The 18,395-nt window shown below is 43.5% G+C and overlaps 1 protein-coding gene across 5 annotated transcripts in view; it reads left to right on the plus strand.

Annotated features, from left to right (window-relative positions):
• The window catches only part of phldb1b (pleckstrin homology-like domain, family B, member 1b), an 89,683-nt gene that overhangs the window by 29,794 nt on the left and 41,494 nt on the right, over positions 1-18,395 (plus strand). For 4 of the 5 annotated variants that reach the window (XM_048615667.1, XM_048615668.1, XM_048615669.1 and 1 more), the window contains 2 exons: positions 960-1,049; positions 6,171-6,296. In XM_048615667.1, coding sequence (XP_048471624.1) covers positions 960-1,049; positions 6,171-6,296 — 216 coding nt within the window. The remainder of the gene's footprint in view (positions 1-959; positions 1,050-6,170; positions 6,297-18,395) is intronic. The other variant, XM_048615670.1, reaches the window with a different exon arrangement.

The raw sequence follows: 18,395 nt of genomic DNA on the forward strand, positions 1-18,395 counted from the left end.
TCTCATCCCCACTTTGGGGCAAATGTGGTGTGTGTGAAAATTTGCTCCATTCACCAGATAAGAGCCCCATGGTGTTAGTCTTATATTATGGACAGAAATTGGTTAACAAACAGAAGAGAGAGTTGGGATAAGGGAGCTTTTTGAGGATGGCATCCTGTAACTAATGGAGTGCCATGGGGATCAGTGTTGGCCGCAATATTTACAATATATAATGAGTGAGTTGGATGAGAAAAGTGAATGTACTATCACCAAGTGGGCCGATGACACAAAAAGTGGTCAGAAGGTAAGTTGTGAGGATGACACAGTCTACAGAGTGATGTAGACAGAGTGGGTAAAAACTTGTCAGATGGAAGTTAGTGCAGGAAAATGTGAGGTTATGCTCTTTGGCAGAAAAAATAAAAGAGCTAAATATTAATTAAATGGGGAAAGACTGCAGAAAGCTAGAGCAGAGCGGGATTTGGAAGTCCTCATGCATGAATCACAAAAAGCTAGTATCCAAATTAAGGGTGTAAGAGGGAAGTCAAATGGAATGTTGGCCTTTATTTCAAAGGGAACAGAGTGTAAAAGTAAGGAGGTTTTGCTAAAACTATACAAGGGTTAAGAAACATATCAGCCATGATCGAATGGCACAGACTCAATGGATTGAATGGCCTAATTCTGCTCCTATATCTTATGGTCTTTTGTCACCTGATCTAAGGAAAATATACTGGCATTGGATGCATAATCCCATTGATTGGCCAAGCAGACTTGATGGGCTGAGTGGCGTATTTCTGCTCCTATGTCTTATGGTCTTAATTGGCCAAGCTGTGGAACATCACTGCTGGGTGACTGTAACTCTCACCTGCAGCCTCCCCAAAGGTGATTGACTGTGACATCCAGCTGTTCATCCACATTGCAAATACAAGCCCATGGTGTTTGATGGTAAACATTTTCTAATTTGCAAATACACTTCTTTCTAGGAAAAAGACAAACTGGCCAATCTGGAAAAGCAGTATTTTATGGTGACTGGTGGAAAAACCTTTTCCAAAGGCTCGACAGCACTAAAGGAGGTGAACTGATTTAATATTTTTCTGGTTCCTATCTGCATATTGGCAAAAAGTGCATTTACAAAGTATTTAATGAAATCAAAATGTTTCGAGGGGCTTTCCCACTCATCGTGAATGACTTATGAGGTTGACTCACTGTTATGTAAGGAAATTGCTGGGATGGGTTTGTGACTGCTGTAAAGAGTCTGTTTAAAGAGCTGAATACTTGCCTTGTTGGACCTCCTGATCAAAGTCTACCCTGCTCACTACACTGCATCACACTTCATTCATTTCAGCCTTCCCAAGCTTCCAGTTTCCACAGAAACTCTGAGGGTTTGGAGATGTATTTAAAACAACCTCTATTCATCATTGCCTTTGACATATCACCCCATGTCGATACGAAACTCTGCCATGTAAGAGCTAAATTCTTGATCACTTTCAATGGGAAAGTTGTTTGTCACATTCCCTAATTGACATAGAACTTAGAGTCATAGACAATCACAGAGTTTCAGGGCATAGAAAGAGGCCCTTTGGCCCATTGAGTCCATGCCAGTCATTAAACATCTATCTGAGCTAAACCAATTTTCCTGCACTTGGCCTGTATTGCAGTATGCTGTGGCATTCCAAGTGTGCATCTAAATTCTCATTAAGTGTCTTGAAAGTTCCTGCCTCTACCACCCATTTAGCCAGTGAGATCCAGATACTCACCACCTTCGGGGTGAGAAAGGATTTCCTCAAAGCACCTTCTAAACTTCCTGCTCCTTTCCATAAAAATGTGCTTTGTCCCGGTTATTGACCCCTCTTTGAATGGGAAAATTTCACCCTGCCTACCCTGTCTATGCCCCTCACAATTTTGTACACCTCAGTCAAATCTCCCCTCAGCCTTCTCTTCTCTCAGGGAAACAACCCCAGCCTATCTAGTCTGTCTTCAAATCTACACCCTCACATCCTGACTGTGTGATGTGCAGTTTTCAATGAGGAACTTCTGTTTCAGTTCCTGCTGCTAAGCACCAACACTCAGCTGAAATGATCCAGTACCAATGCAGGCTTCCCTCAGAACACGTAAGAAAGTGGGAAGGTGACAAGCCATTGAGACTTGACAGCCAACAACAACACCACAAAGGGAGTGGGTTTGTTGGAACATTCTTAAATGGGGATATGGCAAAATGTCAGATTTATCCCATTGGAATCCATTTCAGCCTGACTGAAAGTGAAACCTACAGCTGCTTATAGATCCTTCAATGTCTCACAGCAGCTGGCAAATTGCCAGATGTGTTAATATCAGTCAGGAAGATGTTAGAGTGTGCGTGGGCATGGAGGGGAGTGTAGGCAAAGTGTGGAGGGGGGCAAAGATGGTCTCTACCAGAACTGCAGAGATGGACAATATTGAATCCATTGTCTATTTTATTCTCTTGCCAAAGGCAGTAAACAAATTGGCACAGTGTAAAATGAATGCTGATGAACTATTACCCATTTCTGTGCTCCTGGATGAGATTTTACCCCAGAACTGGTTTCCCAGCTACCTGTTCCAAGTCTAGCAAATTTAGTCTGTTGTTGCCATCAAAGCTTGTCAAGTGCAGATGGCTCCAAGTGTGGCTCACAAGCAGCTTCATAATAAAACGTAAAAATTACAGTTGGTGGGGTGATTATCCTTGAAATATCTCTTTAAGACTGTTATTGTTTTTATAATTAAAAGGGATCTGAGCCTTCACCTTATATAGATCTTATAACTGAACTCTTGACTTTTGCCGTTGTTGGTAAATATTAAATGTTACTTGCATATTTTTAACAAAAGAACCACCAAGACTTACCATGAATTTTTGACAAAGTAATAAATTCAGCAGTCACACGACACCAGGGTATAGTCCAACAAGTTTATTTGAAATCACAAGCTTTTGGAGCACTGCCCCTTTGCCAGGGGACTATAACCTGGTGTCGTGTCACTCCTGATCTTGCTTCTCCTTCAACTTTTTCAAGCTCCACCACATCTCACCAAACCAGCACAATATTCCATTCCTTTTCCCTGCAGACTTACCCAGCTGGCCATTGACTGCATCTCTACTAATTATGTCACTGCTCTCTGTGCAATCAGTTATTTCAGGTAAAGAGTTAAAATAGTTTAGTTCTTGCTACCGGTGAACCTCTATTAATTACATTTTTAATTATCATTTAGAAGCACAGAACTTGAGTATTGCTGAAAAATGTATGGAGCTTGCTAGAACCTACTTTATTCTTCAGTAGGGACCTGACTGTTGCTGTCTTAAACAATCTGTCCAGGTATTGCACCATTAGACCGTAACCATTAGACCAAAATATATAGGAGTAGAATTAGTCTATTCAATCATGGCTGATGTGTTTCTCAACCCCATTCTCCAACCTTCTCCCTGTAACTTTTGATCCCTTTACTAACCAAGAACCTATCTTATCTATGTCTTAAATACACTCAATGACTTGACCTCCACAGCCCTCTGTAGCAATGAGTTCTACAGATCCACCACCCTCTGGCTGAAGAAATTCTCCCTCATTTCAGTTATAAAGAGTCATCCCTTCACCCTGAGGCTGTGTCCTCAGGTCCTAGTCTCTCCTATTAATGGAAACATCTTCTCCACGTCCACTCTATCCACACCTCTCAGTATTCTGTAAGTTTCAATTATAACCCCTTCACTCATCCTTTCAAACTCCATTTTCTGGATATCATTCTTTAGATACTGGGCCCAAAACTGCTCACAATATTTTATATGTGATTTGACCGGAGCCTTGTACGGCCCCAGCAGTACATCTCTGCTGTTTTATTCTAGCCTTCATGAAATGAATGCTAACGTTCCATTTGCTTTCCTAACTGCCAACTGAACCTGCATGTTAGCTTTAAGAGAATCCTGAACGAGGAGTCCTAAGTCCCTTTATGCTTTAGATTTCTGAAGCCTTTCCTGGTTTAGAAAATTATCTACACCTCTGATCTTCGTACCAAAGTGCATGACTTCACACTTTCCTACATTGTATTCCATCTGCCACTTCTTTGCCCAATCTCCTAGCCTGTCCAAGTCCTTATGCAACCTCCCCACTTCCTCAACATTACCTGTCCCTCCACCTTTATTGAATGAAGCTAAAGATTGGCAAGACATCCACAAATATCCACTCCTTCCACCAACGACGCTCAGTAGCAGCAGTGTGTATTATCTACAAGATGCACTGCAGAAATTCACCAAAGATCCTCAGACAGCACCTTCCAAACCCATGACCACTGCCATCTAGAAAGACAAGGGCAGCAGATATATGGGAACACCACCACCTTCAATTCCCCTCCAAACCACTCACCATCCTGACTTGGAAATATATCGCCATTCCTTCACTGTCACTGGGTCAATATCCTGGAATTCCCTCCCTAATGGCATTGTGGGTCAACCCACAGCAGGAGGACTGTAGCAGTTCAAGAAGGCAGCTCACCACCACCTTCTCAAGGGCAACTAGGAATGGGCATGAAATGCTGGTCCAGGCAGCATCGCCCATGTCCCATGAGTGAATTAAATAAAAAGGTAGCTTCTTGGTCCATTCTCCATGACAACGATTTGACCAATTAATGTTGTTTTGCCAACCAATCAACAGCCTTTTCTATTGCAGTATAAATTGTTCCCTTCGCAAATTGGAATTCTTGCTTCTGTCCTGATGGATGCAAGATGAAAAACATTAAGAGTTAGTCCCTTTTCTTCAGCAATATGTTTTAAATAATTATTCCATACACAGGAGTTGTGATCCCCTTGTGATCAGAACCATTCAGAAGGTCTAGTCCCTACTGCCCGAGGTTTGGTCTGGCCAGCCTATTTGAAGCAGCGAAGCACCTCCCGGTGGTTCACTGGGTACATGCATGTCTCGCTGTGGTACCAACTCAAATAAGTCTCTGGCTTGTCTTGAGGAAATTGGATTATCTTATACACTGAGAGGGAAAAATCTCCTCCAACCCCCTTGCTCCATTCCCTGCCCTCACCCTCCATCCATCGTTCTCCCACTATCCATTCCTATCCCTCCCTCTATCCATCCCAGCCCTCCCTTTCTCTGCCCATGTTGCTTCCTTCATCCATCTCCCTTGATCTTCAACATTCCCCCTCCTTCATTCCTGTTCCCCCTCCTTCATTCCTGTTCCCCCTCCTTCATTCCCAACTTCCAATCTTTATTCTTTCCCAGGATGCAGGTATCACTAACTAAGCCAGCATTTAGTGACCAACGCTAATTGCTGCTTGGAAGGGAACTTGCAGGGGTTGGTGTTCCCATGTATCTGCTGTCCTTGTCCTTCTCGGCGGTAGAAGTTATGTATTTGAAGGTGCTGTCTAAGGAGCTTTGGTGAGATGCTGCAGTGCATCTTGTAAATGGTAGATACTGCCGTCACTGTGCAGTCTGTGGTAGAGGGAATGAATGAATGTGGTGGATGTGGTGCTAATCAAGTGGGAGCTGCTTTGTCCTGGATGGTGTCGAGTTTCTTGAGTGTTGTTGGAGCTGCCCCCATCCAGGCAAGTGACTTCTGCTTCATCCTCCTCCCTTCTCTCTATCTGAATTGATCATTCTGCAAGTGGGGAGGGCCGCCACAGTGGCTCAGTGGACAGCACTGCTGCCTCACAGCGCCACAGACACAGGTTCAATTCCAGCCTTGGGCGACCATCTGTGTGGAGTTTGCACATTCTCCCAGTATCTGTGTGGGTTTCCTCTGGGTGCTCCAGTTTCCTCCCAAAGGTGTGCACGTTAGGTGGATTAACCATGGGGAATGCAGTGTTACAGAAATAGTGTAGAGGGGTGGGTCTGGATGGGATGCACTTCAGAGAGGCAGTGTGGACTCGATGGGCCAATTGGCCTGTTTCCACACTGTAGGGATTCTACGAGTACACGGTCTTTTGTGGTCAAAGATACTCACAAATGAAGAGTGGAGGTGGGACAAGTGGGACACCAATGCACGTAGAAACAGAGCCAAGTGTGAGAGATCACCTTTGAAGAGGGGTAAGGAGAAGTTATCATTGGCATTTGCGTTGAATCAGTGAACTAACACTAGAGTTAATTAAACTTTGAGAATTTTTCACAAGGATATTCTGAATTAAGCTTGGTATTTGCATGCTATTATCATTCATCGCAATGCTACTTCAACCTTTGCCCTTTGAACAGGAAATGCTTCACATCACAGAGCCTAACGACATATTAGAGGAGTCTAACCCCCAGCATTGCCTCCCAGGAAAGGCAGCTTCTCTATTCCCCTCTCCTTCCATCCCAGCGTACCCCAAGATACAGGAGGTAACTGACTAACACTTTCTGCATGCTACATGTTTATTTTTGTTAGAAACACCTCTGATCCTCATGCTGCTAGTCAGAAAGACTCACTACATTAAGGGCAAGACAGTGCAATATGTTTGAACCATTGTTTCTGATTTTCAGGGTCCGGATTCTCAATCACAGCAGATTCAGGTTGCCAGCTCTGGTTGGACATATTCCTGTCAGTCACCTCATGATTTGTTCCAGTAACTTGCACCACTCCTCTCTAGCACCATGGCTTTTGTTGCTTTGTTGAAAAAAACTAACAAATGTTCCAATTTAATAAATAACACATTCTTTTCATGAACCTAATGGTTTTTAGTACCCAGCAATATCGTAGAAATTAGTCTTTAATCATTGGAGACTCCTGAACATTCCTGGAGAGTTGGCAATCTGATGGAAGTTTGAGTAAATGTGTTTTTAATGATCTAGTTCTTGATTTATCAGAAATTTAGTCTTGGTATCAATTTCTTAATTAACCTTGTTTACTTTCTTGCTTGTTTTAACGTTGGTGATGATTGCCAACCTGGGTTGTATGTATATTTCCCATTCAAGACTCTGCTGCCCATACCCAAACTTACAACCAGTCCTGTCCCCCACTCCCGCTCATGTTCACTGACTGCTGCTGGCATCTTCTGCTTCGATTATTAAAATTTGTATCTTTTGATTTAAGTCGCTCCATGGCCTTTTACTCACCTCCCTCCCAATCCCACCCCGTACCTATAACCTTCACCAGCCTCACAGAACTGCCCTCTTGCTCATCCCCAACTTTCACTGCTTCACCAGCCTTATCTCCTTGGACCCTTTGTAAACTCCCCCATTTCTCTTTCCTCCTCTTTGACCAAAGTTTAACCATCTGTCATGTGACTCCCTTATGTGGCTCAGTGTCAAATTCCATTTGGAGAACAATCCTGTGAAGTATCTTTGGGCATTTCGTGGTGCCACAGGTGCTATAGAAATGCAAGTCTTTCTTGTGGTGGTACAGAAGTTTCATCTAAACTCTAGCTGGCCTTGATTCCACATTGCAGTATCTCAGAGCAGAAGGATAGGAAGACACTTGAATCATTAAGCACAGTATGACAGATCTCACTGATTTGCATAAAGGGTTGATCTTAAGGTTTAAAAATAGTGTGGTGTTGGTAAGGTGACAGTCAAAGGTCTCAGTTACATCATTGAACGACATTTTGTAATTGAATATTATTTAATGTTACATAGAATTTCCAGACAGGAAAATGGGCCACTCTGCCCGTCTGGTCCATGTCCGTGTTTATGTTGCACATGAGCTTCCTATTCACATTCCACCATCACATACCACGTTACATTCTGTCATGTTTCTCCAGCTCCCTGTTAAAAAAACATCCACACTCTTCACTTCAAGCACTCCCTGAGTGAGTGAGATCCACAACTACCTAGATAAAGACATTGTTCCTGATGCCCTTTTGGATTTATTAACAACCCTTTATGTTAATGACTCTGCAAGTGAAACCATTTCTCAATGTCTTACCCTATCATTCTTCTTTGTAACGTTACCAACCTCTTTCACTTCACCCCTCAGCCTTCTCTTTTCTAGAGAGAAGACTCCCAGTCTATCCACACTCACCCCGATGATGTGTTCTCTCAGTTGTAATAAACATAATTACTTGACAACATGAAATATAAACTCACCAAACACTCACTCAGGAAATTGTTACCAGATTTAGTTTTTGCTGCTTTTCCCAAGTTCCTCTTTTCTTGAAACTGTTGACTCTGTGGAAGAACACACTTCCCCTGAAGTGCGACTGTCCTTGCCAAGTTGGCCATTCTCGCTGTGTCAGGCCGGATGTTGACCAGTAATTGAGCAGTGAGGCCATAGCATCTGGTCCCAATGTCCGCACGCCTGTGTTTTCCAGCAGAACTCAGTGCCTGGGCCTCGGAACACTGACTCATCTTCTACTCCCTGTTCAGCCATGGACTCTGAGGCCTGGACATAGAGATTTGTTCTCTTTCTGATCACATCTGTCTCTCTCTTTATTCTTGTGCCAGATGGACATGGCAGTCCTGCATGAGCCATCCTCCCCAACAAAACACCAGTGACATCTACCATTCTATTTCTTTGCCCTTGCTTTCCTTCTACACTTGTTATAGTTTCACCTTCTGTCACTGATGTGGTCATTGGAGAAACTAGGCAACAGCCATAAGACCAGGCCATTCAGCCCCTCAAGCCTGTTCCATCCCTGAATGAGTGACAATGAGTATCATAATTCTATGCATCTTTTTAATATCCCAGCTTAACTAGAATCTCTCAATCTCAGTTTTTATGTATTCCATTGACCCACGCTTTAAACCCAACAGTTTTTTGATGAAGATTATTCCAATTTTTTTTTATTTGTTCATTAATTCGGTCAGCATTAATTGCATATCTCAGTCTCTACTCTTATTTATGAAGAAATGTTTTCTTGCCTCTGAGCTATCAAGCCTTTTTATGGAGAACTGATGGTGCAGTGGTGATGTCATTGGATTTTACCACCCAGGGGCCCAGGTGAATGGTTTAAAAGGCCACTGCTGCCCGAGGCTCACATGCAGGAGACAGCATCCTTGGCATCTGCTGCATCTGGGCAAATAGTGAAGGCTCCTAGGTCCCACTGATCATTGGAAAATCCCACTAACATGGTGTAGAGGTAGGATGGAACCAGGTAACTCATGTGCTAGCATGGCGGATGATTCCCAGCTCTTGCCCAACAGTATTCCTGGCCCTGTCAGGTACTCAACATCCTTCTTGCGGTGGTCAACTTAAGACACTCCCTGAGCGCACTCAGCAATGGTTAGATCCAGAGTAGAGATCTCTCTTACGCTGCTGTGATCAACTGCCCATTCACTATGTTAAACATCGTCACCCTCACTGTGCTGTCTTCAGGATGTAAAGGGCCAAGGCTCCTCGGGCAGCACCTCAAAGGGAAAAGACAGCAGTCACGTAGGAAGGCCTCACCTCCAAGTTGCATGTTAAACCCACTCAGGAAAATGTTGGTCATTTTTTCCGTGTTACTGAATCAAACGCTGGAACCCATTCCCAATCAGCCCTATGTGTGTGAACCACACGGACTGCAATGGTTCAGGAAGGTGGCTCAGCACCACCTTCTCAAGGCAGTTAGGGACAGGCAAGAAAAGCGATGTCCTCATTCCAAGAAACAATTTTTAAAAATGTGCCTTCGCAACAAACTCAGAATGAATCTCCCCAGTTACCAATTTTGTGCACCAGCCTTTCTGGGGTCTTAGCGATACCATTGATCTCGAATCCAGTTTAGAGGGGTTACCGTAGGTCATGTCTATCAAGAGACAAGTTGAAACTACTCACAGACCTTTCACAAGAAGCTGCAAACTGCTCTTGGAGGCAGGATCTCCAACCTGTTTGCCTTGGCTACGTTCAAACCAAGATCATAGTGTTGGAAGATCAATGTTTGAACACATTACAACACATCAGCCCATAAACCTAGTCATTTCACTGTCAACACAGTGTGGAGTTGAAGGAACACAGCAGGTCAGGCAGCATTAGAGGAACAGGAAAGTCGACGTTTCGGGTCGGGACCCTTCATCAGAACACTGCTTTGCATTGACAGGCTAGTAATATGTCTAAATCAGTTCTTTTAAATACACCTACAATATTTGCCATATAAATTAATAGACTGATAGAGTTGTACAGCATGAAAACAGACCCTTCAGTCCAACTCACCGACCAGATATCCTAAATTAATCTAGTTCCATTTGCCAGCATTTAGCCCTTATCCCTCTAAACCGTTCCTGTTTAAATATCCATCCAGACTCCTTTTAAATGTTGTAATTGTACCAGCCTCCACCACTTCCTCTGGCAGCTCATTCCATTCATGCACCACCCTCTGCATGAAAAAGTTGCCCCTTAGGCCCCTTTTAAATCTTTCCCCTCTCACGTTAAACCTATGCTCTCTAGTTTTGAACTCCCCTACTCTGGGAAAAGGACCTTGGCTATTTACCCTATCCATGCCCCTCATGATTTTATAAATCTCTATAAGGTCACCCCTCAGCCTCCAACGTTCCAGGGAAAATAGCCCCAGCCTATTCAGCCTCTCCCTATAGCTCAAATCCTCCAACTCTGACAACATTCTGGATAATCCCGAGAAGGGAAAAAAGGGATAATCCAGGAAACTATAGACCAGTGAGTCTCACGTCAATGGTTGGGATGCTATTGGAGAGAATCATAGGGATAGGATTTATGCGCATTTGGAAAAGCATGGCCTAATTAGGGACAGTCAGCATGGTTTTGTGTGGAACAAGTCATGTCTTGCTAACTTGATTGAATTTTTTGAGGAGGTGACCAAGGTGATCAATGAGGCTGGAGCAGCGAATGTTGTCTATATGGATTTTGGTAACACTTTTGACGAGGTCCCTCATGGTAGGTTCATCTAGAAGATTAAGAATCATGGGATCCACGGTGACTTGGCTACATGGATTCAGAATTAGCTTGCCCATAGAAGGCAGAGGGCAGTGGCGAAAGGGTGTTTTTCTGGCTGGAGGTCCGTGACTAGTGGTGTTCCGCAGGGATCCATATTGGGATATCTGTTGTTTGTGATATATATAAATGACTTGGATGAAAATGTAGATGGGTGGGTTAGTAAGTTTGCAGGCAATAGAAAGATCAGTGGAATTGTGGATAGTGTAGAAGGTTGTCAAAGGATACAGCGGGATATAGATCAGTTGCAGATATGAGCAGAGAGATGGCAGATGGCGTTTAATCTGGGTAAGTGTGAACTGCTGCACTTTAGGAGATCAAATGTTAAGGAAAAGCATACAGTTAATGGTGGGACCCTGAACAGCATTGACGTACAGAGAGATCTTGGGGTTCAAGTCCATAGCTCCCTGAAAGTGGCCACACTAGTAGGTAGGGTGCTAAAGAAGGTGTATGGCATGTTTGCTTTTATTGATCGGGATATTGAGTACAAGAATCAGGATGCCATGTTGCAGCTTTATAAGACTTTGGTTAGGCCACATTTAGAGTATTGTTTTCAGTTCTGGTCACCACATTACAGGAAGAATGTGGAGGCTTTGGAGAGGGTGCAGAAGAGGTTTACCAGGATTCTGCCTGGATTAGAAGGTATGAGCTATAAGGAGAGGCTAGAAAAACTCAGGTTGTTTTCTCTGGAGCAGCTGAGACTTAGGGGAGACTTGATAGAAGTCTGTAGACTTATGAGTTGAGTAGATAGGGTTGACAGTCAGAATCTTTTTCCCAGAGTTGAAATGTCTAATACTAGGGGGCATGCATTTAAGGTTAGAGAGGGAAAGTTCAAAGGAGATGCGAGGGGTAAGTGTTTTTACACAGAGAGTGGTAGGAGTCTGCAATGCACTGTCAGGCATGCTGGTGGAGACAGACACAATGGGGGCATTTATGGGACTTTTAGATAAGCACATGAATATGCAAGGAATGGAGGGACATGGACCAAGGGCAGGCAGAAGGGATTAGTTTCATTTGGCGCCATGTTTGGCACAACATCGTGGACCAAGTGGCCCGTTCCTGTGCTGTACGGTTGTATGTTCTATGTTCTAAGGAGCTTGAATTTAGAAGCTCTGACATCAGCTACAGAGTAATACTGGAGTAAAAGAGAAAGTAATGAGAGAAGGAATGAGTAAGAGAAAGATAAAGGGGAATGAATAAATGAGAGGGAGAGAGAGAGAAAAAAGGAGAAGAGAGTGAGAAAGGAAGGGACAGAGAGAGAAGGGAGGGAGAAGAAATAAAATGGTGGGGTGGGGAGAGAGAGGGAGAGAGGGCTTGGTGGGTACGGAGAGGGAGAGCTCTTTAATGTTGTATCCGGTCACTGAAAGAGGTTTTATTTTGATTGGAGGCAGAGGAAGAATGAACAAAGAAATTAACATAGCTTTAATAGTATGATGCTTCAGAAAATTACATTCATTATAGAAACAAGTAGTGATTGTTTTGTTATTTTAGGGATTGATTGAAAATAGTGATGGACAGGGAAATAAAAGGCATGAGCGTTGCCTGCTGTGTTACACGCTCAGTTTGAGACACTGGTAGCAAAAGGAAGGATGTTATTATCAAATGTATCACAGCAACAGGAGGAGGCCATTCAGGCCCCCCAGTCCTGTCTTGTCATCAGTTAGACTGTGGCCAATCTTCCCCCACCTTCCCCTCTTTGCCAAATATCCCTTGATACCATCACCCAACAAAACTCGACCCATTTCAGAGATAACGAAGTGTGGAGCTGGAGAAACACAACAGGCCAGACAGCATCACAGGAGCAGGGTCAGGACCCTTCTTCAGACCCTTCTTTGAACGATTTCAGGCTGGAATGCTTTCAGAATGCAGCCTGGTCGAGCAATATCTAAATGGGAACTGGTCACCAGCTGTTTGAACCTTCTTCACTGTGATCATATTGTCCCAATGCCCCCATTCACACAATTAGAAGTGTAAAGCTTTCATTTTAAAATTCCTATCCTAGTTGTCAAATCCCTTCCCTCACTATCTTGCTAATGACCTCTAGTCCCACAACCTTCTGTGATCTCTGTGCTGATCCAATTCTGGCCTCTTGAACATCCCTGATTATAATCACTCCACTGTGATGTTCATGCCTTTAACTACTTTAAGCTCATGCTCTGGAATGTCCCCCATAAACATCTTGATTTCTCTCTCTCTCTTCCCCCAACTCCCATCTCCCTCTCGTCTCCTCTCCCCCTTGCTCTCCCCCTCATTCTCTCTGTCTTCCCCTCGCTGTCTCTGTCCCCCCTTCACTCTCTCCATCTCCTCTCTCTCTCTGTCTACCCCTCGCTCCTTCCATCTCCTCCTTGGTCTCCTTCTCACTCTCTGAGTCTACCCCTCGCCGTTTCCATCTCCCCCTTTCTCCCTGTCCTCTTTGCGCTCTCTGCCTCTCTTTTGCTCCCTCCATCACTCCCCTCACTCTCTCTCGAGTCTCCCTCATTCTCTCAATGTCCTCTTCATTCTCCCCTCACTCTCCCTCCCTCACTCTCCCTGTCTCCCCCCTTGCGCTCTCTTTCCTCACTTCTCATCTTTTTTTTTAAAGGTGTTCCTTAAAGTCAACACATTAACCAGGTCCATCTGCCCAAAAGTCTCCCTCTGTAGCTCAGTATCACATTTAATCTGATCAGAATCCTGTGGAATACTTTGGAATGTTTGACTACAATAAAGGTGCTACGTAAAGGCATGCTCCACTTGTTGTTGGATGACTGGTGACCATGAAACCATCATTGGTCGGAATTATCACCCATACACTAATCCCCTGTGTTTGTCTACAAGATGAGAAAAGGCAAACAAATGTGTTTTCCCTCAGCAGAATACTTCTTAAATGGACAATTTTTAAATTATTTTCTAATGGAATTGAGAGCTGCAATAATGAACAATTGACATGTTTATTCATCTCCCTGAGCTAAATGTGATTGAGATTTCTTCCCTATCGATTGTATTATTCGTTGCAAAGTAGTAAGCCCTGGCTTTACTCCAATGCCTTAATCTTGTTTCCTCTGTCTCTTTGCGTCACATTGCTCTCTCTCTCACTTTAGGAGTATATGAAGCTGGCTGATGTGTTTAGGTTCTACAGTGACATTTACAGCACAAGGCCTGATGCTGCTATCTGTGCTTCTGCTGTGCGTTCCCTGCCGCTTCCTGTACCTCTGCCACCTAACGAGGTACATGCTTGCCAGCACAGTCTATCCTCACTGTTTGTGCTGTATGTTGGCTGCCTGCCTCATGTCTTGTTTTCACCTCTTCTGTTAAACATTTTTAAAATTTCCCGTTCGCCTCCTGGTTAATCTATGACATCTGTCAGGCTATGGGCACCCCATTGTGAGATCCATAGCCCAAAGGCAGAAATTACAATTGGACAACACAGAGAGGACAGTTAGTGCATTAATGTAATGGATGGGAGCATTGGTACATTAACTCCTCACTGCCCACTGCAGTAATTAATGAATCCTTTCCAGAATATTAAGTGGGCAACACTCACCCAGTCTGGTGCCAGGGGATAACAATATTCCCAGATCAGTATTAGAGGATAATGATATTCCCAGAGCAGTATTGCAGGATAACAATACTCCCAGAGCAGTATTAGCAGATAATGATATTCCCAGTGCTGTATTACAGGATAGTGGTATTTCCGGTGCAGTATTGTAGGATATGATGATCCCAGTGCAGTAATGCAGGATAATGATAATCCCAGTGCAGTACTACAAGATAATGACATTCCCAGGGCAGAATTAGCAGATAAGGATATACCCAGGGCAGTATTAGCGGATAATGATATGCCCAGTGCAGTATTAAGGCTAATGAAATTCCCAGAGCAGTAATAGCAGATAATGATATTCCCAGAGCAGTATTACAGGATAATAATATTCCCAGTACAGTATTAGTAGATAATGATATTCCCAGTGCAGTATTAAAGTATAATAATATTCCCAGACCAGTATTACATGATAATGATGTCCCCAGTGCAGTATTACAGGATAATGTTATTCCCAGAGCAGTGTTAGCAGATAATGATATTCCAAGTGCAGTATTAGTGGATAATGACATTCTCAGTGCAGAATTAGCGGATGATGCTATTCCCAGAGCAGTTTTACAGGATAATGGTATTTCCAGAGAGTATTGGATGATAATGATAATGATAATCCCAGAACAGTATTAGCAGATAATGATATTCCCAGTGCAGTATTAATGGATGATATTCCCAAAGCAGTGCTACAGGATAATGATATTCCCAGTGTAGTATTACAGGAAAATGATATTCCCAGAGCAGTATTAGCAGATAATGATATTCCCAGTGCAGTATTAGAGGATAATGATATTCCCAGAGCAGCATTAGCAGATTCCCAGAACAGTATGAGTGGATAATAATACTCTGAGTGCAGTATAACAGGATAATGATATTCCCAGAGTTAGTATTACAGAACTAGATATTTTCCGTGTATTATTAGGGGGTAATGATGTTCCCTGAGCAGTATTAGCCCTTCAGACTAGAGGCCACTAAATTCAGTTCCCGACATACATTGAGTGAGTAGATTCCTATTTTAAGTGTCAATATTTATGATCAGTCTGTCCAGGAGTGTTATTACACACATCTGGAGCAGATGGAACTTGATCCTTGGCCGTGGATTGTCCCTGCCTCTGGGGCCTGGAGGCCTGGGTTAAAGCCCCATCTGCACTGAAGGTGTGTAATAACATCTCTGAACAGATCGATTGGGGACTATAAAACGAGCGGGGCTCTTGCTGTCCAATGGTATTGTCCCTACCTCTGAGCCAGACGGCCAAGGATCAGGAGCATATGTAAAAGCCCAGTTCTTAACAAAAAGCCAAAGGCCAGTGAGCCACACCTGCTGTCAAACAACTCTGAGCTGTTTTGGTTCACCTCATCAGGAGAGCTGCATTTCAAACATTCGCACTCAAAACAAGTTGGTTTTAGGGGAGATCAGTTGTACTGTGCTCATATCGAGCAGGATTTTGTGGAATCTTGCACGTTGCGTTTCAGGCGGTGTGGCTCTTAAATTATCTCAATACAGTGTTGCATGAGCATGACCACAGTTTATTGGACATTGTACCTCAACATGCAATACTTTACCTTCATGGACTTGTGCAGGAATATACAGAACGGAATAGAACCCACAGAACTGCAGAATTGCTACAGCTCTGAAGGAGACCATTCAGCCCATCGTGTCTGTGCTAGCTCTCCGAATGAGCAATTCACCCATTGTTATTGCTCCCACCTACTCCATGACTCTGCTAACCCTCTCGGAGGCTTGGAGACCGCTTTGTGGAGCACCTACGGTCGGTTCATGACAAACGACAACACCTCCCAGTCGCGAACCACTTCAACTCCCCCTCCTACTCCTTGGATGACACGTCCATCCTAGGCCTCCTCCAGTGCCACAATGATGCCACCCAGAGGTTGCAGGAACAGCACCTCATATTCCGCTTGGAAACCCTGCAGCCCAATGGTATCAATGTGGACTTCACAGGCTTTAAAATCTCCCCACCTCCGACCTCATCCCATGACCAGCCCAGCTTGTCCCCGCCTCCTTGACCTGTCCGTCTTTTCTCCCACCTACGTGCCCCTCCTCCCTCACTGACCAACCCCCATCCCAACTCCCTACCTACACTCACCTTTACTGGCTCCATCCCTGCCTCCTTGACCTGTCCGTCTTCTCTCCACCTATCTGCTCCACTATCCACCGTCTATCATCGTCTCCCCCTCTCTCTATTTATTTCAGAGTCCCCTTCCCCTCCCCCATTTCTGAAGAAAAGTCCAGACCCGAAACATCAGCTTTCTTGCTCCTCTGATGCTGCCTGGCCTGCTGTGTTCATCCAGCTCCACACCTTGTTATCTCAGATGATAATCCTGTTCCTTTGCAAACGCCTCAGTTAAATCTGCCTCTCCCACTTTCTCAGGCAGCACATTCCAGAATTTAACCACTTGCTACATGAAAAAGCAAGTTTCTCCTCACATCCCAGTCAACACTTATATTCTGCTAATGTTGAATTTTAAACAATCTATCCAATCAACCAATTTTTGTTTCTTGAGTTTTGAGGACCATCCTTTGTCCTTTTGTGTTCTGGCCCTTTTTTATGGAAATATATGTTTGCAACTCTCTCCCAAACCGCTCTCAGTTTTGTCTGCAATAAACTACTCAGATATGTGTGCCAAGGTAGAATTGTTTTGGTCTTTAAAACAAGTTGGAATGGCTCATCCCTATTGAGCAATCAAAATCCACTCAAGGGATGGTCTTATCAGAATGTTAAGATTCCCATAGAAACTGATTAACTCTAAAAAAGAAATATTAATTTGCAGTGCCCAACTTAAAGTAATTGCACACCAACATTTCAAGTTTTAAAACTTTTACTGTAAGAAACAAATGAAAAGCAACATTGACTAAGCAATCCCATAAAATGGTGGAGAAAATCAACAGGTCTAGCAGCATCCGGGGAGAGAGAAACAGAGTTAGCGTTTTGAATCCAGTGTAACACTTCTTCAGGTTCTGAACTTTATTTTTCATCATTCATGAGATGTGGGCATTGCTGGCTGGTCTAGCATTTTCTGTTGTTCTTGAGAAGATGGTGGGTGGACTCTTTTTTTTCTCCACAGATGCTGCCAGACCCGCTGAGTTTCTCCAACATTTCCTATGCTTGTTGTAGCTTTCCAGCATTTTTGATTTCAATTGACTAAACACCATTTCAGAAACAACCCATACTCTAAACTACAGAAAAAAAAACTTTGTTACTATCTAACATGCCCAAAAACCTTCTTCCATGGTTATATTTTACTTTTTCCATTAAGTAAATACTCCATTTTCTGAGAACCAATCCAAAGTGGTTATTCATTCTTGAGGGGTTGCTCCTCTTCTACTTTCAGACCTGAATACCATGTAGTTTTATGTTTTTTAATGGCTCTAGATATTTTTGCCATTTGCTAACTATTTGGCAAAAATAATGCAAGATTTACGATTTCTCACTTTGAGGAGGGACGAGAAACTGGAATGGGTTCTTTCCAACATTAGCAGAAGAACAGGCCATTCAACCTATTGAGCATTTACTTACATTGTGCCTGATCCGTATTTTAACACACCTAGATCACTGACCTCTTTACCTAACAAAAATTCCACCAATCTTGGTTTTGCAATTAAAGTTCAGCCTAGTCAGTTTTGGAAAGGAAGTACTTGTTTTATGGAGTCATAGAATCATAGAGATCCACAGTATGGAAAAGGCCCTTCAGCCCATTGAGTCTGTGCAGATCAGAATTAACTACCTTGCTATTCTAATCCCAGTTTCCAGCACTTGGTCCTTACATTGTATACATTGGTATTGCAAATGCCCATCGAAATACTACTTCAATGTGATGAGGATTTCTGCCTCTGCCACCCTCACAGGCAGGGAGTTGCAGATTCCTACCACCCTGTTTCCTCATGTGCCCTCTAAACCTCCTACCCATTCCCTGAAATCCATGCCCCCCTCATCATTGATCCCTCCATCAAGGGGGATAGGCTTATTCCTGTCTACCCTGTCTATGCCCCTCACAGTTTCATACATCTCAATCACGTCCCCTCAGACTGCTATGTTCC

This window comes from Rhincodon typus, chromosome 32, assembly GCF_021869965.1.
Source record: "Rhincodon typus isolate 14 chromosome 32, sRhiTyp1.1, whole genome shotgun sequence".
NCBI lineage: Eukaryota > Metazoa > Chordata > Chondrichthyes > Orectolobiformes > Rhincodontidae > Rhincodon > Rhincodon typus.